The sequence below is a fragment of the Bacillus rossius genome, chromosome 1, assembly GCF_032445375.1.
Source record: "Bacillus rossius redtenbacheri isolate Brsri chromosome 1, Brsri_v3, whole genome shotgun sequence".
NCBI classification, from domain to species: Eukaryota; Metazoa; Arthropoda; class Insecta; order Phasmatodea; family Bacillidae; genus Bacillus; species Bacillus rossius.
The window spans coordinates 85751557-85774607 of record NC_086330.1 but is presented as its reverse complement, the minus strand read 5'-3'; the positions used below and the strand labels follow the sequence as shown (position 1 = coordinate 85774607).

At 48.2% G+C, this 23051-nt stretch overlaps 1 protein-coding gene across 1 annotated transcript in view; it reads right to left on the bottom strand.

The window, feature by feature from the left end:
• The window catches only part of LOC134529306 (uncharacterized), a 51672-nt gene that overhangs the window by 2221 nt on the left and 26400 nt on the right, over positions 1–23051 (bottom strand). Inside the window, exon 3 of the mRNA XM_063363219.1 lies at positions 19892–20013. Within this exon, the coding sequence (XP_063219289.1) occupies positions 19892–20013 (122 nt within the window). The remainder of the gene's footprint in view (positions 1–19891; positions 20014–23051) is intronic.

Below are 23051 nucleotides of genomic sequence, written 5' to 3'. Positions count from 1 at the left end.
GGTGCTCGCGTCCACGGCAGTGGAGCGCGGACCGCAGCTAAATTCGCTCAAGAGTTCCCTTACGGGGAGTGTCAGCGCCGGAGCGACTGAGATTAACAAAAGTTCTGTCCTCGGGAGTCGGCCCGTACCGGATAGTGCACCTACCCCGCGGACCAAGTGTGGTGCAGGGGGGGGTGTGATATTTATGTGGCCGGATTAGGTCCTGGACCAAAAAAGCTGGACCGGGTACACACGGAGAGATTATTAAAAAGGTTTTGAAGAATGACTATAGTTACCAGAAGTGAACTCGGTGTGGACAAAGGATGATGTCTCTCCGTGTGACGTGCGTCCGCCCCGGTCCACGAGTCGCGCTGTACTGGCGTCATGTCATGGTGTCCGGCCGAGGCTCGGTGGCCCTCGCGCCAGGGTTGACCTCATTACGTTAATTTCTGATCTGATAAGTTAATAAGAGAATTTAATGATGTTAAATTCTTATATAAATTATAAAGGCTGAATTAAGGTTATTTGTCCCTTCTATGAATTGAAAGTTATTATATTTAAGAATTATTGTGTTTGAATTTTTTACGTCACACCAGCGACTGTTCGTTTCTTGTCAGATTGTTCTGGTGTGGTTAATGACGCAACACAAGGTTTGAATAATTATGTCATAAGGTCTAATTGATTGATTCAGGCAGAAGGCCGCCAGGGGAACACTCACACGCGTATTTATGTAGTTGCACACGTGAGTGCCCGGGCACTCCTACGTCGCACTTCTGTCAATCGACTTTAAATTACTATGTAATATAGTTTAATAATTAGTGTTTGTTTTTATACGTGGTTGATTGAAGTGACGGTCTGTTTATTTGGGGAAGGCCGGGTTCTACCTTAGTTGTTGGTGGCTCGCCTGACTCGGGTGGGTCATGGCTAGGGGCGCGTTCCGTTAGCGGGGTGAATACTGGCGGTTGCAGGTCGGGCTTTAGGGTGGCCTTCGGTCGGACGACGTCAAATGCCCCCCCCCTCGAGAAGCCCGACCTTGCGCCGCTAGTGACCCCGCTACGTGGGGGCGCCCCTAGCTTCGGCAGCAGCTCCAGCCAGGTGGTGCTCGCGGCGGCCGCAGCTGGTAGGGCCTGCGTACTGGATCCAGGTCGTCCCACGTCGAACAGCCGGGTGTTGGCTCGTCGGCGTGGTCCGGCAGCTGATAGGGCCCGCACTCTGGACCTGGTGCGTCCCGCGTCGAGTGCCCGAGGTAGTCCGGCAGCTGGTAGGGCCCGCGCTCTGGACCTGAGTGGTCCCGCGTCGAGTGCCCGAGCTGGTCCGGCAGCTGGTAGGGCCCGCGCTCTGGACCTGGTGCATCCCGCGTCGAGTGCCCGAGGTGGTCCGGCAGCTGGTAGGGCCCGCGCTCTGGACCTGGTGCGTCCCGCGTCGAGTGCCCGAGGTGGTCCGGCAGCTGATAGGGCCCGCGCTCTGGACCTGGTGCATCCCGCGTCGTGAGTCCAGGTGGTGGGACGTGGGCGGGGGCCCGTGGCGCCTTCCCCCGTACGTAGTCGTCCAGGTCGTGGGTGGCCGGCGGTTCCTCGGGGGGAGGTTCCCTGGTGCGTCTCCTGGGCCCGGGGGCTCCTGGGGCGATGTGGCGGCGTCTGGCCGTAGGTCGTCCGGGGCTGAACGAAGCGTAGTGTGGTACGGACGTCTCTCCCGCTCTGGGATGCCAGGCGGCCCCAGGTCGGTGGTCTCGTCGTCTGGCTCCGTCACCACGGGAATGGTCTCAGCCTCGTCGTCCTCTGTCGGGGTGCTGAGGGGGTCCGGAAGCTCGGTGATCGAGAGTGTCTCGACGCCGTCCTCTGGCGGTCTCGGTGTAGTCGTGGGATCGTCAGTGTCCGGAAGCCACTCGATGAGGGGTCCTTGGGGCTCGTCTTCGCGGGTAGGTGTCCCGCTAGGCTCGTCGGCTACCTCTGGTGCCGGTGTGGCCGTCGTGTCCTCGTACACGTGCGTCTGTGGTCGGCTCTGACCAGTTGGGCTTCGTGCCGGGGTGGTCTCGGCGGGCGTGTCCCCCTCAGGCGCTCCCTCGGTGTCCGGTGTGGGTGCTACCTCCTCGTCGGGGGGGTTCTCCCCGGGTAGGTGGGCCAGCCGCAGATCGTCGCGGTGTACCTTCCTGTCCCGTCTCCCGCCGGTGCGTACTAGGAAAGCGGTCCTCCCGAGCCGTCGGCGTACGGGGTGGGGGACGCTCCACCTTGGGGCGAGTCCAGCGCAATAGTTGCGGGGCGCATTGGAGAGGGGGTGCACGCGGACAAACACCTGGTCGCCTACTCGCACCGCAGGCGGGGGGTGTTCGGTCGTGGGTGTTATTTCCTGTGCGTATCGCCTCTGACGTTGTCGAGCCTCGTCATGTTCGGCGGTGCGCCGCCGATCGCAGTCGGCTGTGTCTTCCGCCGGGTGGGGTGGTCCGTGTGTGGTCCATTCCCCTGGCAGTGGCAGGTTGTGCCCCTGCACCATCTCTGCCGGTGTGCGGCCGGTGGCGGCGTTGGTGCGTCTCCGGACGCAGAACAGTGCGTCTGGCACGTGGGTATCCCACTGAGTGTGGTCCGCCCCCAGTCGTATGCGCAGTTGTGCCTTCAGCTCCTGGTTCCGTCGTTCGGTGGGGTTTGCCCTCGGGTGGTAGGCTGGCGTCGAGTGGTGTTCGACCTCGTGGTCGGTGCACCAGGCCTTCCACTGACGGCCCAGGAACTGGCTGGCGTTGTCTGTTAATATGGACTGGGGGTAGCCCCAACGTGACATAAACTCGTTGGTCAGGATGTGAAGTAGAGTGGTGGTCCTGATGTTGCTGCACGGGTACGCTTCGGTCCACCGCGTGAACAAGTCCGTCACGACAAGCAGGAAGCGTTTCCCGCGAGGTGTGCGGGGGTAGGGGCCTATCACGTCCAGTGCAATGGTCTGGAAGGCGGTGGTGGGCTCCCTGGGCCGTTGTTGCTCCTCCCCGTCCCGTCGGCGTGCCTTTTGTCTCTGGCAGACCTCGCACTCGCGTACGTGCTCACGGACGTCGTGGGTCAGACCTGGCCAGTGGTAGTGTCGGCCCACTTCGCGGCGGGTCTGGTCCGTCCCGGGGTGCCCCGCGAGGTCGTGGTCGTGGTGGAACCGCAATGTGGCCTCTCGCGCCTCCGTGGGGACGTAGGTTCGCCAGTCGCCGTGGTTGCCTGGGGTCCGCGTCATGACTACGCCGTCCTGCACACGCCAGGTACCGTGCTCGGCCGCTGGGATCTGTCGACGTCGGCGGTCGGCGTCGGCTGACGTCTCCTGGGCCTGGCATACGTGCCGATACAGGTCGGCGGCGGTGTTGGGCGGTCCTTCCTCGTCCTGGGTGTCGGCCGTGAGGCGGCTACATGTAGTGTCACCGTGTTCGGGTGGTTTTGGCGTGACTGGGGGTAGCATGGCGTCCCAGTCGTCGTCGTCCCGCAGTTCGGTATTCTTGTCGGGTTCTCGTGATAACAGGTCGGGCAGCTGATTTTCGGTGCCGGGGACATGCTCTACCTCAAAATCAAACGATTGGAGAAACAAGGCCCACCGAATCAGTTTGCCCTTCCTGCCCTGCATTGTGTGTAGCCACGTCAGGCATCGGTTATCTGTCCGAAGTGTAAAGGTCTTTCCCTCGAGGTGTGGCCGGTACTTTTTCATGGCCCAGACTACGGCTAGGCACTCCTGCTCGTTGCTGTGATATCGGCGCTCTGCCGAGCCGAGCTTTGCGCTAGCGTAGTCTGTGACCTCACGCTCGCTGTCCGGGCCTACGTGGTATAGTACCGCGCCCACCCCGAGGTTACTCGCGTCCGTCTGCAGGTAGAGGTGACGTTTTGGGTTTACACGCGTGAGCGTGTGACACTGTGTGAAGGCGAGTTTGACCTCTTCGAATGCACGCTGGGCATGGTCGTTCCACCGGTAACGTGCCTGGGGTGACAGGAGGTCCGTCAGGGGGGCTATTGTCCTCGAGAAGTTAGGGACGTAGCACCGGAGCCAGTTGATCAGGCCGATGAAGCGCTGTAACTGTTTCCGCATTCGCGGTACCTCGGCTTCCGCGATCTTCGTGAGGTGGCTCGCTTGCGGCCGGTTACCCGCGGCGCTCATGACATGCCCCAGAAACTCGACTTCCTGCGTCCCGATGTGGCACTTGTGGTGCGCGACGGTCAAGTGGTGGGTAGCAAGGCGTTCTAGGACCAGTGTAAGGTGTCGGATGTGTTCCTCCCAGGTCTCCGAGAATACGATTACGTCGTCGAGGTACGCTAGTGCGAAGCGATCGACGTAGCCCTCAAGTACACGCGTCATCATCCCCTGGAACGTCGCAGGGGCGCATTTCAGTCCGAATGGCATCGCTCGAAATTGGAATTTGCGGCCGTCGGGGATGGTGAATGCGGTCTTCTCGCGGTCTTCGGTCCGGATGGGAACCTGCCAGTACCCTGATTTAAGGTCGAGGGTACTGAACACCGTTGCTCGTCCTAATCCTGCTACCGCGTTCTCCATGCTGATCTGGGGTGGCGGGGCGCTAACTGTGATAGTGTTCAGTGGCCGGAAGTCTACGCAGAACCGCAGTGATCCGTCCTTCTTCGGCGCGAGTACTATGCAGGCGTTGTAGCGACTATTCGACGGTTCAATAACACCATCCCGGAGCATCTCCGCGACCTGTTCCCGTATGGCACGTTGCTCCCGGAAACCGTATCCTCTGGGGGGCTCGTACACCGGGTTGTTGTGGGTGGTCGGGATGTGGTGCTCGGTGACCGTGGTTCGTCTGAGGGGGTCGGACACCGTGAATATTTCCTGTCGCTCTGCTAGTACCCGGTCTACGGCGGCGCGGTACTCGGGTGGGACGTCGTGACGTACCTGGTGAAGTGTGACGGTTTCATGAGCCCGTGTGGGTAGGGACCCGACGGCATAGACTACCAGTCGCTCTTGCGTGCCGATGTGTACCCGAGTGGCCTTGGTCTCGATTACGGCGTCCTGCTCCGCTAGCCAGGGCTGCCCCAGGACTATCTCCTCGCGGAGATCCTCGACGACGAGGGCGGTCACGGTGGTGGTGTAGCCCCTTATCCTAACCTGGAGTGTCGCTCGCCCTACGGTCAGGCCTGGTCGGGTGTTCGTGGCTAATTTCAATTCCGTCTGTTGAGGTTGGTGTTTCCCGGGCGGTACCAGGTGGGGGGCTACGAATACGTGACTCGCCCCTGTGTCGACTAGAGCAGCCGCGGGTCGCCCGTCAACCTCTACGGGGATGCGCAGGAGGCTGTCCCGCGGGTGGGTCAGCTGGTACAGTTGGGGGGGTCTTTCCCTTCCCGTGACAACCGGGAGCGGTGTACCTAATGCTCCGCCCCCGGGTTGGCGTTTCCCGGCGGTTTGTTCGCGCGAGGAAGTGGTAATGGGCAATCCTTGTGCCAGTGGCGTGTACCATCTGGGCAACCTCGCTGGCACAGTGGTAGTCCCTGGACGTCCTGTGTTGCTGACCTGGTGGGTGTGGCGTTGGTTTGGGGCGTGTTTTCGATGGCTCGTCGTCGGGTCGGTGGCTGGTTGTCAGCCCCTTCCTGTGGTGAGGCCTGGCTGAGGCGTCCCCGACTCGTGTTCGGTGTGCCCCGTTGCCAGAGGTCGCGCAGGTTCTGTTCGATGGCCGCTGCTTGTTGCACGTATTCCTCTACCGACTCTGGGCGACAACAACGCATGAAAGGCTGGAGGCCGGTGTGGAGTAACGCTGTGACAGTGGGTAGCGCTGTCGTGGGTCGAGCGTGCGGGTTGACGCGCGCGAAGAGACGTAGTTTCCGTGCTACGAATTGTTCGGCCGTCTCGCCGTCCTTCTGCCGCTCGCCATAGAACTGTGAGGTGCAGTCGACTAATGCCTGTTCAGTGTCGAATCGGCGGGTTAGTGCGCCGGCGAACTCCGTCCACGGCATGCCGAACCGTCCCCATATGTCCCACCATTCGTGGGCTGTGCCTCGCAGTTGTCCGCTGGCCTGTCCCGACCACTCGTCTACTGGTATACCTGCTCGGGTCAATCGCACTTCACAGTTTTCTACGAAAGTCCGTGGGTCCTCATGTGTGAGGCCACCGAATTCAGGTAGTGTGAACTTGCCCTGATAACCTTGGGGGCGGTTGTACGTAACGAGGTTTGGGTCGGCAGGTGGCGTTGGCTGTTGCGCATGGTGTTCCTCTTTCGCGGCGTGTGTGCATGTCGTGCAGGTGGTCGGGCGGGTGCTCACCACGGTGGTGTTAGTTACTGTTTCCGTCTTTACGGTTGGTGCTTGGTTCTTCCCCGGGAACTGTCCGTCCCACGGCTGTACGCATGAGTGGTCGTGTGGGTCCTGACTGTGGGGGGTGCATTGGCAGGTCATGTACCATGGTCTCGATCCCGTCAGTAGATCTGTCCCCCTGGGCAGCAAGCACTGGGCGCATACAACGTCGGAGTTCCGGGTTTGCATGTTGCGCTAGTTAAGGTGCGTGTTTAGCGGTGTTGGTCTGTGCTTCTCGCTCGCGGCTCTGTGCGCGCGGCGCAGGCTTGCGCGCGGGGTCGCGCTCGCCGGCTGGGCAGGTGCCCGGACAGCCGCACAAAACGGAGGCCGAGAATGGCCGCGGCGGAGGTGGTGCGCAGATCGTCGTGCGCAGCGGCGGGCGAGAGCGCCCGGACAGCCGCACAAAGCGGAGGTCGAGAACTGTCCGCGTTGGGGAGGGGTTACGGATGAGCGTGCGAGGCAACGGGCGAGGGCGCCCGGACACTCGCACAAAGCGGAGGCCGATGATGGCTGCTGCGTGGAGGGGGGTCGGGCTGTGACGTAGGCTTCTGCGTCGCGGCTGGCGCTGGAATGCCGAGTGGGGTGGGGGGTGGTTGAAGCCCCTTTGTCCGCTTGCTTCGTCGCGCCGGCCTGTCTTGACCCTAATTACTTTTGCCTGTGCAAAATAGCCGTCCCGTGTCCGTGCTGTGGCTTGGCGTGGCCGGGAAAAAAAATTTATGATTTAATAATGGCTCAAAATTTCCGTTTTTTCGTGAAAATTCTTGCAATTTTGTGTGGGGAAAATCTTGATTTTTCTATCTTCGCCCCACACAGCGGGCGCCAAATGCCGTCGTCCGGGGTCTCGGGCTCGAGTCCCGGTGCGGTTCCTAGCGGGAGAGGCTGTTGCGAATGTAATGATTCCAGGTGGGCGCCAGACTAGTTCTGGTGCTAGTCGGTAGTTGGGTCGTGGGGTCGATTGCCCTGCGTGGCCCACTAGGACCGTCGGCGGTGTTACGTGGGTCTGAGAGATTCCCTACTCGGCGGTGGTTGGGGATAGCAGGTTTAAAGAAGCGTACGCTGGAGTGAGTTAATAAATGACGTGTGTCATTTATTCAGTCGACAGTGGCTCTGGTGTAATGTTGTCGGTTACACGCCACGTCGTACAATAGGTGACGTTACAAGATACAAATTACACAATTACACTCAACTGAGTCTGAGAGTTACTGAATTACCGTAGCACAAGTTTACAAAAGGAATGTTACACGAGGTTGCGTTATATAAGTTCACGAATGTTACGTGGAGAGGTGCGTCGCACAAGTTTACAAAAGAATGTTACACGAGGGTGCGTTGCACAAGTTTACAAAAGAAATGTTACACGAGGTTGCGTTGCACAAGTTTATAAAAGAATGTTACAACGTCAGTAGTTGTTCCGTATTATCGTGTCCCTAGGCGTTTCTGAGCCTGACTGCTCAACGAGGGGTGAGGGTGATTGGAGGCGGCCAATCCCGTAAATCTGCGTATTGAGGCGGTGCTCGCGTCCACGGCAGTGGAGCGCGAACCGCAGCTAAATTCGCTCAAGAGTTCCCTTACGGGGAGCGTCAGCGCCGGAGCGACTGAGATTAACAAAAGTTCTGTCCTCGGGAGTTGGCCCGTACCGGATAGTGCACCTACCCCGCGGACCAAGTGTGGTGCAGGGGGGGGGTGTGATATTTATGCGGCCGGATTAGGTCCTGGACCGAAAAAGCTGGACCGGGTACACACGGAGAGATTATTAAAAAGGTTTTGAAGAATGACTATAGTTACCAGAAGTGAACTCGGTGTGGACAAAGGATGATGTCTCTCCGTGTGACGTGCGTCCGCCCCGGTCCACGAGTCGCGCTGTACTGGCATCATGTCATGGTGTCCGGCCGAGGCTCGGTGGCCCTCGCGCCAGGGTTGACCTCATTACGTTAATTTCTGATCTGATAAGTTAATAAGAGAATTTAATGATGTTAAATTCTTATATAAATTATAAAGGCTGAATTAAGGTTATTTGTCCCTTCTATGAATTGAAAGTTATTATATTTAAGAATTATTGTGTTTGAAATTTTTACGTCACACCAGCGACTGTTCGTTTCTTGTCAGATTGTTCTGGTGTGGTTAATGACGCAACACAAGGTTTGAATAATTATGTCATAAGGTCTGATTGATTGATTCAGGCAGAAGGCCGCCAGGGGAACACTCACACGCGTATTTATGTAGTTGCACACGTGAGTGCCCGGGCACTCCTACGTCGCACTTCTGTCAATCGACTTTAAATTACTACGTAATATAGTTTAATAATTAGTGTTTGTTTTTATACGTGGTTGATTGAAGTGACGGTCTGTTTATTTGGGGAAGGCCGGGTTCTACCTTAGTTGTTGGTGGCTCGCCTGACTCGGGTGGGTCATGGCTAGGGGCGCGTTCCGTTAGCGGGGTGAATACTGGCGGTTGCAGGTCGGGCTTTAGGGTGGCCTTCGGTCGGACGACGTCAGTGCTATAACAATTATACTTTAATCCATAATGTAGAAGCAGTGCAGCACACCCTGTGGTATATAATGCATACCTAGGTTGGCAACGAACATCCGAACACACAGTTTCGGGATGCAGGCTTGTACACACTGCAAAACAAATACTGGTGTGTAGTTTGTACATTGTAAGCTCAAAGTTACTACATTGGCGACGAGGACGGGATTGGTTTCTTTGCGTGCATTACGGCTCGTGTAATGTTCAGAAAGAATGTCGGGGTTTAAAGTTGAAAGTTTTACGCCCAGCGAGGATACGTGGGACTCGTGTGTCGAAAGGCTGGAACAGCTTTTCATGGCAAACGGCGTGAGAGACATGTCAGAGGATCAAGTTAAACGACATGCAATCCTTATTTCGTCTGTAGGGAAACAAACGTATGAAGTTCTATGCAATCGGTGTGAGCCTAAGAAGCCCTCGGAACGCACCTGCAGGAAGTTAGTCACCTTGTTAACAAGCCATTTTTCTCCACGACCGTCTGTGATTGCCGAGCGTCACAACATCCAAATGTGTGTCCAACAAGAACAGGAAACAGTTTCAGATTTTGTGGTGAATTTACGGAAATTAAGACGCTCTTGTAATTTTGGTACCTTCTTAGACGCTGCCTTGCGTGACCTGTTTGTGGTAGGGTTAAAGGACAAAACATTACCCAGCGGCTTTACCTGGAAACCGATGACCTCGCCTTCGAAAAGGCAGTAGGCATAGCAGTTCAGAATGAAGCGGCCATGGGAAATGCAGCCCTTCGTGTAAATATGCCGAAAGTAGAAATTTCATACGGCTCGGCGGAACAGGCCGAGGGACCAGTAAATGTACACGTTGTGAAAACATGCTCACGGGAAGATGGCGTCAAAATCCAGGGTGGGCACGGGTGTTTCTGCTGTGGAAATGTTAAAATCATTATGTGCGTGAATTCAAGTTCCGTAAGTACAAGTGTAATAATTGTAAACGTTTAGGACATCTTAAAAGAATGTACTCGAACTTAATGTCACCTAATATGAAGGACCAGACCCGTCATAATTATATTGTGCGTGAAGACCCTGATCGCCAAAGTGTACACACGTCAAACAAGGATTTTGCGTCTGTGTTCCAGTTGTGTGGGTTGGCAGCCAGGTCACGACCTTGGGTTATAGAGGTGTCGCTGGGGGACATGGTGCTGGATATGGAAATCGACAGTGGCGCGTCCATATCCGCTATTTTAGAAAGGCTGTATAGGACACAGTTTTCTAAATACCCCTTGTCTCCGACACGGGTTAGTCTCAAGTCTTACACGAACGGTGTAATACACCTGTGCGGGACAGTCATGGTACTGGTGCAAGTGAAGTCTCAAGCAAGACCAAGGAGCTAGATTTGTTTGTAGTTCCTAATGGAGGCCCTCCACTTCTTGGCAGAGATTGGTACGATGCTTTAGAGTTGCCAAAACCGAGTCTCAACCATATCATGGCCACTTTAGATGAGGACAGGTCAGTGCTGAGTATCATTACTAAACAGTACCCTAACTTGTTCGATGACGGTTGGGTACGTTCATTGGAAGTAAGATGTCATTGCATGTACGTGAGGGACAGCACCAGTCTTTTTACCTGCTAGGCCCCTGGCCTTTGCGTTTAAGAGCAAGATTGATTAAGAGCTAGACAGACTTTTGGGGTTAGATGTACTTCATCCGGTGTCTTTTAGTGAGTGGGCCACCCCAATCGTTCTGGTTCCAAATCGTGATGGTACGGTCCGTATTTGTGCTGATTTTAAGATCACAGTCAACCCTAACCTCATTGTGGAACATTATCCTTTACCGCGAGTTGACGAGTTGATTTCCAAGCTGCAAAGGGGGGAGGATACTATTCTCAAATTGATCTTTCCCAGGCATTCCAGCAGTTGCAGGTCGATGAGAAGTCGCAGGAGCTGTGCACTATCAACACACATAGGGGATTGTTTCGGTTTAGCAGACTCCCTTTTGGAATAGTAATTTGCCCTGCTATTTTTTAATGCACAATGGAGAAAGTCCTACAGGGGTTAGAAGGTGCTGTGTGTTTTCAAGATGATATTTTGGTAATAGGCGCTACCAAGGAAATTCACTGGCGAAATCTTCATGGACTGTTACGTCTGCAGGACTCTGGTTTCAAGGTAAATGAAGCGAAATGTGCATTTTTTCGTTCATCAGTCTCGTTTCTGGGGCATAGAGTAGATAAGGAGGAGTTGCATACGAGTGATCAAAAAAGTTAAGCGGTGGTAGATGCGCCGCAACCTCGAAGTGACAGCCAGTTGAGGGCGTGGCTAGGTCTGGTTACATATTATGCCCTTTTGTGCCTAACCTAGCAACGGTTTTGGCACCTTTACATGAGCTTTTGAACAAGGGCCACAAGTGGGTTTGGGCACAAAGCTGTGATTCTGCCTTCAAAGAGTTAAAACAGCTGATTGTCTCCTCACATGTTGTCATACACTACAACCCGGATTTGCCAGTTCATTTGGCATGCGATGCGTCCCCGTATGGTGTGGGAGCAGTCCTAAGCCACATCCTACCCAGTGGGGAAGAGAAGCCAGTTGCATTTGCTTCTCGCACCTTGTCGTCTGCAGAGAGAGGGTATTCTCAGCTCAATAGAGAAGCCTTAGCAATTATATTTGGAGTTAAAAAGTTCTTCCAGTACTTGTACGGCCGAAGCTTTACCCTTATTACCGATCATCAACCATTAACACACATTCTAGGTAGCCATTGTGGTAATCCGCAGCTAGCTGCCAATAATATACAGCTTTGGGCAGTGCTTCTTCAGGGTTTCGACTACACAGTTCAGTAAGCCAAAGGTGACACCAATTCGAATGCTGAAAGCCTCTCTAGGTTGCCACTTCCAAATGTTGAGCCTTCTTCAACCCAATTTTCATATTTGGATGTTGGAGTGTCAGTTTTTTTGCCAGTGACGCCTCAGGAAATCAGGCGAGAATCTGAACGGGATGGAGTGTTAGGTAAAGTCATTAGGTGCCTTAGAAATGGTTGGGCCACGCAACTGTCTGACATGCTCAAACCATTCTATGACAAAAGAAATGAACTTGCACTAGAAGGGGGCTGCGTTTTGTGGGGGCACCGGTTCGTCATTCCCCAAGTCTTGCAGGATCGAGTGTTGCAGAAGTTGCACACCAGCCACTTTGGTATATGCAAAATGAAAGCCTTGGCATGTTCGTATGTATGGTGTCATCGGATAGACAAGGATTTGGAGAGGGAAGTTTCTTCTTGTACCCCATGCTTCCAGAACAAGTCCCTGCCAGACAAGTCGATCCTGCTGCCCTGGGCGTGGCCCGGCCGACCTTGGCAAAGAGTTTTGTGGATATCACCGGTCTATTTATGGGGAAGCATTTCCTAGTCCTTGTGGATAGCCATTCAAAATGGCCAGAAATCAGTGTGCTTCCCAGTATTACGTCAGATGCAGTCATAACACAGTTGTGTTGGTGGTTCGCTGTATACGGGTTGCCAGAACAGCTAGTTTCAGATAATGGTGTCCAGTTCTCGTTGGAAGAGTTTAGTCATTTTTGTAATCACAATGCCATAAGGCACATGTTTTCACCTCCATATCACTCTTCCTCAAACGGTCTGGCGGAAAACATGGTCAGAACCTTTAAAACCAAAATCAAGTCATTTGTTCACTCTAATGTTCCGCTCAACACAGCCTTACCCCGCTTCTTGTTGAGCTACAGAATAACCCCCTATACGGTCACGGGGGAGTCACCTAGCAGTTTAATGTTCGGTATAGGTTTTCGTAACTATTTGTCATTACTAGACCCGTCTGTAGCTACCACTGTTGCAACTCGCCAAATGGGTTCGGTGGTCTCAGATTCCGCCCTCAGGAACAGAGCTTTTGATGTGAATGACAGAGTTGGGTTGACTGTTTATGCATGTGGGAAACAGTGTTGTGAGAAGGGTGTGGTCGTGGGCAAGTTGGGTCCACTCACGTACAGTGTGCAAGGGGCCAGTGGAGTCAACCATCGCCGCCACCTAGATCAGCTTCGCCCCCTTCGACCATTGTCGCAGATGGAGGCAAACACAGTCAGCAGCAACAACATGCGGGTCAGTGGTAGAGAAGCACAGCTGCCACCCTGCCACCAAACGTCCTCAACTTCGGAGCCTACAGGCGGCAGGGCAGCACTGCCAGATAAGGAACCACAGGAAAACGTGATGGAAAGTGCAGCTTGCAGTTTTCAAGATGAAGAAAGGAGTAGGTGTAGTGATGCGGAAAATGGGTTTAAGGGATTTGTGCAAGGGGAAGGAAGTGCATTCTTGAGTGGCGATGCTACTAGTCAACAACGGTACCCTCAAAGGAACAGGGTCCCCAAAAAATGATGAACCTGTGATGTGTGTGAACATACATTTTTTGTAGTACTGTTTGTCCGTGTGTCCTTGTTGTTTGTATGTTCGCTACAATGGGTAGGAGAGGAGTGTGGTATATTATTCGCTGCTAGGTTGGCAACGCACGTCCGGAATGCAGGCTTGTACACACGGCCAAACAAAGACTGGTGTGTAGTTTGTACATTGTAATCCCAAAGTTACTACACACCCATAATTATTAAAAAATATATGGTAGACTTTCATTTCTCATGAACGCAACTGTACATTTATTTCTATTTAACCTCACCAGACAAAACATTCGTCTCCCTAGTGCGCACGTACAGATGTATCATTAAGCATGTACAGATGGCGTAGTATAAAGGGTAGCACTTGTGCGCCCAGGGACCTCTTTAATGAATATTCAAGTTAAGGTTGTAATTTTGCTTTTTAATGTCGTTTGATTCGTTTATTTACAAGATCCAATGTTTTATATCAAAAAATTATTTGTAGTCTTTGGTAAAGTAAATAGGAAACAAACTTACATTGGGAATAAAACAAAATAGTATTATAACGACTAAAACTATGATATTTACAGGGAAAAAAATCAGGTATCTTATGTTTGTTTTGTGCTGTAAATAGTTACGAATTGAGAAGTTATCGTTTGGCAATTAGATTTGAATTTGAGACTGTCGAAATAGGAAGCAATTCTATGAGAATAATATTAGATATTTATTAAGCTTCCAAAGTATAGTAAAATTTATCAAGTGACAGCGAATAAACTTGATATTTCGAAAAGAAATCATTTAAACAACACAGAACATCATATAAAATTTCGTCAAATGCACTAATTAAGATTGAAGTTCCGTCTGTGAGAATCCAGACATTGGTAATTAATGTCGTCTTCGAAACATATGTCCATCAAATACCACATAATTATACCATTGAAATAGTGTTTCAGCGATTCTACAAAAAGAAGCATGATCATATGAAGAAACTATGACTCGTATCTACCACATTTTACGTTAGAATGAGTTTTCAGGAAAGCAGAATTTGAAAGAAGTGGCAATTATGACAAAACGTCATTAATACCAACCCGACAGCTAAACAAGAACATTCAAGCAGAAGGAAGGCGACTACAACCGTGCTCATCATAGATCCGTTGACCACTACTTGGAAGGAAGGAGTGAGGCCTGTTGCAGTACCATCCAGTAGCTGTTACACCATAGTGTACGGCCCTCCGAATCCCCTGTGCTTCGTTGATCCTGATTGAAGTTTAAGGTGGAACTATTTCGAACTACTTAGAGTCAATTCTCATCGAGCAACAGATGAGTGCGACACCAAATACAAACGATATTCGTATTTCAGACAAGTAAGGACTGTTGTTACGGAGGTATATATGTTGGAGACCCATTTAAAATTATGTTCATTTTATAAGGCGAACAATTAGTCCGGTCAAATTAGACCAAAAAATAGGGATGAAGTTACAAAAATTCGCACCCAGCTGAAAATTGGTAGGATTGTTCAAAACATAATTATAAATGAAATCTAAAAAGTCCTCATCGATCCGATACCTGGAAAAATTTACTGGGGTGAAAGGTCACAGAAATGGGTTTTTCGCGAATTTCAGCAAAACGGTAAGTTTTATCATTAAATTAGCCCAGACAAAAATTGTATATCAGATAATTATCTAAAAAAAAGTCTAAATACCTTTTTTTCCTAAGAGCCACCTGTTTTTGAGATACAACGATTAAAAAAGTTGAAAGAGTTGTAATCGTCATAATATGTGTAAGTACACCACGTATATACATCAATGAAGCTGTAATGCAAGTAAAAAAAATATTCTATCGGTCAGTGTAACTTACACATATAAAATATTATAAATAAAGAGAATTTTGGGTTAAAAGAAACCCAGTCCCTCATTTTATACGCCAGTGTAACCTTGAGCAACATCTGTAATAATTTGTCTTCCTACAACCTCAGCGGCTACTCATCAACATCTTTTTCGAGTATATTACTAAGTTCAAGTGTGGCTTGGTTAACAGCTAGACCCAAAAGCCTGGGGTTGGAAGTTGGTCGACAATACATTAGAACCAGTTCAAACTTTACTTCCACCTGCGCCGGAAAAACTGCTAAACACAATTTTTTTGCAACTGTAAAAAGGGATGTAGTACTAAATGTGGTTGCAAAAAAGTTACGGTAGACTGTTTTGTTCTGTAGCATCTACAAATTGCCAAGACCGGTCGTGCTCCAATGTTGAACCACCAACAATAAATTGAGGATTCATTTGATACTAACGAGGAGACATGCGATGTGTCATTATTGGGGCAATTTACTTGCACCCAGGATCAAGAAGAAGAATAAGAACAAGGAGAAGAGTAAGCAGAAGTATTAGAGAATTATGAATCAGATGGATGAATTTCCCTAATTTTTGTTTTAAATTTACATAGCTTTTATCACTTTTATCAATTTCAACCCTTGCCAATATCTTTAATTATTCAATAGTTTCAAATTAAACAGAATCACAACAAATCCGTGGAATAGGCCTACCGGGGAAACCACATTTAAAAAAATGCGCTAAGTACACTACCTCAAAGGTGGCGTGGAAACATGTGCATATTATGACGATTACAACTCTTTCAACTTTTTGAATCGTTATATCTCAAAGACGGTGGCTCTTAGGAAAATAATTATTTGACATTTTTTATAGATAATTATCTGATCTATAATTTATGTCTGGGCTTATTTTATGATAAAAGTTACCGTTTTGCTGAAAATCGTGAAAACCCTATTTTGTGACCTTTGACCCCGAGTAAAGCTTTTTCCAGGTGTCGGATCGATAAGGACTTTTTAGATTTCATTTATGATGGTTTTTTGAACAATTATACCAATTTTCAGCTGGGTGCGAGTTTTTGTACCCTCGGATGTCTAAATTGACCGGACTAAATATTAGTTTGTTGTTTTCTAATCATGTAATCCTTAAATTGAAAACGATAAGAAAAAGCTTCCACACACTCAAACTCTAATGAAGCTTAATTAAATTATGTACAATAAATGTTAAATGATGTAACCGTTATTTGTTTTAAATAATAGTAAAATTTAATTATAAGCATTCTTTAATAATTGTAGTTGCATACCTACGCTATGTTGCCTCTCTACCCCAAATAAGGTGTCATGAATGTAAAAAAAAAATTAATTTCCTGCTTTTTTATGTAAGAATGTTTCGGTATGGGATATTTACTTGTATGCAAAAGGCTCAAGAAGATAACTAATACTTAGCCAAGCGCGTAGGAAGCAAATATTTAATGGGGGGGCAAAGGAGAGTATCATCATAAGTGGTGGATTTAACAAAGGGGGTGTCCGGGGGCTCTCCCCTGGTAGAAAAAAAATTGTATTCTAAGGAGAAAATTGGTGCTATTTAAGCATCTTTCGGACATAAAAATAGAATGTACTACTAGCAGAAATTTTAACTGTTTTTATAACAAATTTACTTAAGGCTCGGCATCACAAAACAGTGTTCACTTTTCAGTTTTCGCCTCGTAGAATTCATTTTAAAGGCAATTTGATGAATTTTCCCACTGCACAGAGTACATCAATTACAAGCACCTTCAAATTTAGTCCCCATATATCATCAAGTTATCTAGAGCTGTAGAAAAGGCAAAGATTGAAATTGAAGATGGAAAAAAGCTTTTCGCAATAACACTCATATCATTTTATTCAGGAAAGTCGAAATATTATTTTGCTATTAAAAATTAAAAAAGTCAATATTTTAATACTTTTTCTGTCAGACTCCACTTAAGAATAAGTTAAAAATGCGAACCCCACAGAATAGGCGAGTGAAGATGCTTAAAAATAACTGCAAATCTGCTTGATAAATTCTTGTTCAATGATTTGTAGATTCAAAGAAAAATTTTTATTACTCGATGAAATAATCACGAGCGACGAGCGGAAAAAAAATAATGTACCGAAATACTAAACTTTAATGTTAAATAGGTATATTATATATGGTTTTCGGGATCATGTAAAAATTTGTCTCAATCTAAACTGCTCAAAAGTAATACCTGAGTTAAATGAATCCAACTCTTCTTCAGGATCTTTGTCTTCACAGGCATTACAGCCTAATGTGCACTGATTTTTAGGCGGTGGTTGTGATGAACTGCAGGACTGTGCAGAACGGTTGTTGAAGAAAAAGGTGATGCTTTTCTGAGTCATTGTACGCCGCAAAAATTAAAATACTGTTAGCCTTTAAATTTTCTCCTTAAACCCTAAATGTTTTTCATCACTGCCATTTCGCACTACTCACTCACGATACTACAGATAAATAAGTTTATTTTAAACAGTTCTGTAGTACGGCTCACAAAGTTTCTTGGACTTAAAAGCAAGACGTAGAGCTGTTGAATGATGACTGATGTGGAAAGCGCTCTGCACGTCAGGTCGTTACCGTTAGGTAGAAACGAGGTGGGGTGAATGCAAGGGTCTGAAGGTCAGGTAGACAAGGGTGGACAAAAACGGAGCGTAAGCTACTGCAACGAGCGGAAACATTTACTAGTCTTATCTCCCCCAATAATATTTCCGCTATCAGCACTGTGAAACGTGAATATTTAGAAGAAAACAAGAACAGTTGCCGTATTTATTGTGCCTGTACACTTATCGAAAAGTCTTAATTTATTTTAAGAATAAAGTAGCGAACAGACAAGAAAATCCCACAAAACCACTTAGCATTGCAATGAAGACAATGCCTCGTGTTCATCTGATGCAATGGCCGGGCAAAACCATCACTTTGCCCGGCCATGAAATGTTATGGCCGGGCAGTCGCCTGTGTCGCCCCCCCCCCCTCCCCCCCCCCCCGGTTCCTACGCGCCAATACTTAGCAGGTGTTTCGCAACAACACATGAGTGAAAGACAGTAGTAGCCAGATAATACGTACAGAGCGACAACCTTGAAACAAGATGGGAGACTTCAAGAAGGGAACTTCACAGTAGGCTGAGAGACTACCTTAGCTGGCGATATAGTAAGGCTAATTAATGTCCCCAAATGACACAAAGGAATAACATAAAATCTGTCAAATTTTTTATATCGTCTGGAGATGTACTGCCATCAGATTTTTTGGCATACTTGTTACGCAGTATCTAGTAATCTCTTGCTGTGTTTTTGGTGCAATAATAAAGTAATTTATGTGCTTAATTTCTTTTTCTGTTAAGAGAAAGTCATGGAAACTTAAGGAGAAAGAATCAACGCCTTCAAACTTAATGCATGTGAGTGTAATACTGCACTGCTTACCTAAACTAAACCTCCTGTTCAAACCATGTTCTGAAATTTCTGTTGCCATTTAGGCGAGGTCATACCACCTGTGGCATTCAAGTCGGGTCCCCACCCCACCAGTAGGTACCAGTTTCCATTGGCGGAACACACCCTCCCATCAAATTCGCACGAATTCAGGACACAGTAGTGTCATAATGCAAGTAATGTGTAAGTGTCTTGTATATTGTTTATCTTATTATGTGATCGTAAATAAATCTCATAGGATTAAAGTAATGCATTTTCTTCCCCAAAACACCCACAAAAAGTAGTTCATTGTGAAACATGTGTGTTGGCCTCTTAAGGGCACCAACGAACACCCCTAATTCCTCCTTGGGCCAATATTTATTCATTGTGCCTACTGATTGTGTTTACTAATGTTAAAAACACCTGCTAGTATTAAATTGAGCAGTCACAGCAAGCGATGGATAGTCTATATTTGACTCATTTTTTTCAACTAATTATTGAATGTAAAATTAAAAACAACTTTTTTAAGTCTTCAGACATTTTATTTTTACTCAAGGAATTTATTTTAAAAAGTATATGTAAAATGTTAAGCTTGTAAGTTTTATGTAATAGAATTTTCAGTTCTTTTTTGTGGGTTATGGTGTGAGGTGATGTGATTCTGCGAATCAATTACAGTGCAGGTCATAACCCAGTCATCATTAACTTCACCTGCCGCATGGTCCTTCCTCTGTGTGATATATTGCTAACGGCACTGGCCGACTACAGAGAACAGAACTTCACTTAAATAAGTCATACATACATCTGCCGGCATGAAACATATTTATTTCCAGCAAAATATATGTAAAATCACATCTCATGCTGTAGAGTCCGATCTACATTTGTTTATAAATAAGCAATTTACGGGATTGGCTACCTCCATCAAAACAATCATTTGCGTAACAAGATTGTCGCAGGATCAATTCTAGTGTGTTTCGCATTTAAAGTAATTTTCAAAATGTTTTATTTTTCCATCGTCATTGTACATTGTCAGCACAAATTATATATACATATTAAAAGTGCAACATGTTATTAAAACCACACTTTCTACAAAACGTTTTAAGTAATTCACCGAGTTTCATTAGAGTATTTATAGTCAGGCATCAGTGCATTACGTTGAGCAGGGAATGTGCAGCAGAGTATCAGTTAGTTAGGCAATAGTTCAGTCGCAGCCTACGAGCTTAGTAGACAATACTGGGGCCACCGACCCACCCCGCATCAGTGGTTAGATGGAAGAGTTAGCCTGGCACCCTCTTGGATAAATAACATAATCATTCCAGCACCCATTTAGCTCACCCTGGGTTTCATCCACAAAACAATTTTTGACATCGAGGCAAACATATCCATTCCTCTCCTATTTACTGAATGAATAGCCAATGAAATACCATACATTCTGCTATTGGCAGGGACATGTGTGTAAAGTGAGTGCCCACAAATTACTGTATTTCAACATGTATAATTGATTTGTGTTAAACTATATTCGTGATGCATTCTAAACTTAAGCTCTGCTCTTGCAATGGTGTAGAGTATGTATTCTCACCTGGTGATACACATGACCAGCCGGGCCGATGCAGAAGCTGTGGCACAGCATGGAGTTGAAATGGCTCTTGATAATTAAATTTTGAGATCGCATCTTCTCCACCAGCGTGGCCAGAAGTGTGCCTGCAAAAGTCATGCTCGTCAAATGGGACAGTCTCTTACCCATCACATTATAATTTTAATGACACCCGTTAATGCTCCCTCCACTTGCACAGGCCATTATGTCTTTTCGCCGCCATGAACGAATGCAAGTGCAATGCAATGTGGCATCTCGAAAAGCCGACACCACTGGAAGGTCGATTGCTGCTCGAGTGGCAATCAACTGCCCCTGTAGCGGTAATTGCATTTGTGTTTTTCGATAATCAATTAATGTTAGACATTATTTTATTACAAAAAGCAATGTAGTAAAAAGTAACAATTTCATTGTATTCACACGACTGTATCCGAAACATGGCTTGACCTAACCCACTGCACACAGCCAGTGGCGAGGCGTGAGGTTTACATGAGGGGAAGCAACAACTCCGTTCACATCAAAACATGATGGGAGGGGGGGGGGGGGTCCGGGGGCCAAGGTCAAGGTACAAAATGGTGCTATTTAAGTAGTTTTCTTAACTGAACATTGACTATTCCACAGGTAGAAAAATTGACATTTTTTTAAATAAATTATTTAAAAAAAATAATATTTGACTTACATTATTCTGATAGTAAAATACCTACTCTACATTACTTATATACTAAGTGGGAGTGCAGTATCATCGATATCTGGTACAAAATATATTAACAGACAACACATGGCAAAGTAAGTACTTAAAATAAAGAGAAGAACCTCATAAAAATGTACTAGAATAGAAAAATTAAATCTTGGTATTTTTCGTACCAACATAAAAGAAATTATATTCATACGTGATCAGAAACTCTGTTAACTGGTACGTGTACCAAGAAACTGGCACGTCAATCATTCCTGAAAAGCCACGATTTTTTTCCCTAGCCTAAATTATTCTGTGTAAGGGGAGGGTCCAGGTTAGGGGAGGACCTAAGTGTGTCTCAGGCCGAAGCCTATACACTCTACCATGCGGGTTTTTAACCATGCAGGATAAGGGCGCGTGCATCGTGTGCTATTGGGGTTTACTGGCCAGCCATGGCTGCGATTGGCGCCATGACTGACGCCCCATTGGTCGCCTAGCTTAAAAGCTAGCTAATGTGACCCAGGTAAAACCTGCATAGACACAGGGAAAACCCTGGGCCGGGTCATGCGGGGATCAATTAACATGCATTAAGCAAGCAGGTAACTACTGGACAAGAGGGAAGAAGGGTCCAGGTAAGAAGTTGGAGGGGCTGAAAAATAAACCATGCTGGAGTTGGGTGATTGGGCCTTGCGGCCCGCATTTAAATGTTGGGTACTCCTGGGTTATTATTAACCAGGGGCGCATGCACCCTCAGGGGCGGGCGACTTCACTCGTCAGCCCAGCCCAGCTGCCCAGGCAGCCACAGTTAAACCAGAAGTGGGCAGACGAGCCAGTAAACCGGCCGAACTGCGGGCGTACGGGGCGAAAGGCAGCCTGACATTGCGCCATCTTCATCTTCCTTCTTCCAGTCAACAGCCAACAACCTTTCAAGCCAGGGTGGGGGTAAGTCGTTCAGGCGAATTAAGTATCTTGCGAGTCGGACCCTCTTGTCCTCCAAAATCCCGGGACGGTTGAAGGTCGCGCCGCCATCTCTTCCTTCAGAGTTACGATGCTGTTCAGTTCCGTTGCGCGCGCGGCAGTTCACAGCTCCGCAATTTCCAGCCCGCAGTTCGTCTACACTTCGCATCTAGGGCACATCGAGCTCCCCTGCGGTGCCTTCGCCGACGGAACTGCTTTCTGCCACGCGCCGAGCTGCATTCAGGCTACCTTTCACCCCGATAGCCGTAATAACGACTCCACAGGCCGGCCATTGGTCCGCGGACTGCTATTGGTTATTCACAGTCACCCCAGAGAGATTGCAACTCTCGAGTTGGGATTCCATATCCGCCAACCGCGGGACGCGTACGCCCACAAATCCCCCACGCACTGCCAGCCAACAGCCCACGGGAGAGATGCGCGCGCCCCGAGAGACGACTGCCGACTGAAACGCGACCTTGCCACCTGCCCTGCCGAACTGTGGCGGACATAGCCGAAGCAGTCGGCGGAAGAATTCCACCGTCTGCTTCGGCCATGTTCGCTTCAGTTCGGCAAGAAAGCGCTACCTTCGTAGCTTCTACATAAGATAGATAAAATACCTCCACTACAAACTCGCACTGGGTTCGCTTTTACACCGACAGACAAGGCACAAGCCTTCGCGAATACCCTTGAATTAGCCTTTCAACCTAATATCGAACCCTGTGACCCGCAATTTAATGCCGGAATATACAGAGACCTTACAATTAAACTTAGCCTTTAACTTCAAAACCTTACTTAACTCAATCTCAGGAAGTTAAACAGGCTATCAGGCGTATGAAACCACGTAAGGCACCGGGAAACGATGGCATTCAGGCAGTAGTCCTTAAGAAACTGCCCGACGAAATTTTGGAATATCTAGCTCAATTAATAAATGGAATACTTAAACTACAGTATTTTCCATTGCAGTGGAAAGAAGCCAATGTGATAGTTTTTCATAAATCCGGAAAAGATAAGACACTGCCCCAAAATTATAGGCCCATTAGTCTGCTGAGTACATTGTCAAAAGTAGCCGAATGCATAATTCTGCAGCGACTAAATGCTCACATTAAAGAAAATAACGTACTGCCGGACGAACAATTTGGTTTTCGCAGCGCGCATTCAACAACGCATCAACTGGTCCGTTTGACAGAACAAATAATAACTGCGTTCAATCAGAATAGTATAAAGGCAATATTTACCCTTTTGACGCCGACCGCCAATGCTCCTCTGTCGCATAGACCGCTATGCCTCATCAACGTCTCGCAAAAGCGTGTGCACCGAACGCGCCCGTGCGCGCAGCAAAGTGCAGTTCGTGCGACGAGGCGAACGCCATACAACGAGTGCTACACCGGCGCAAGGATCCGGCCGGGTGTGGCATATCCTTCCGCCGCACTACAACAAATTGTTATAATTATGTTTTTCCACAGGATTTTATTAAACATTATTTTTTATTAATTAATAATTAAGTCTTTGCAAAATCAT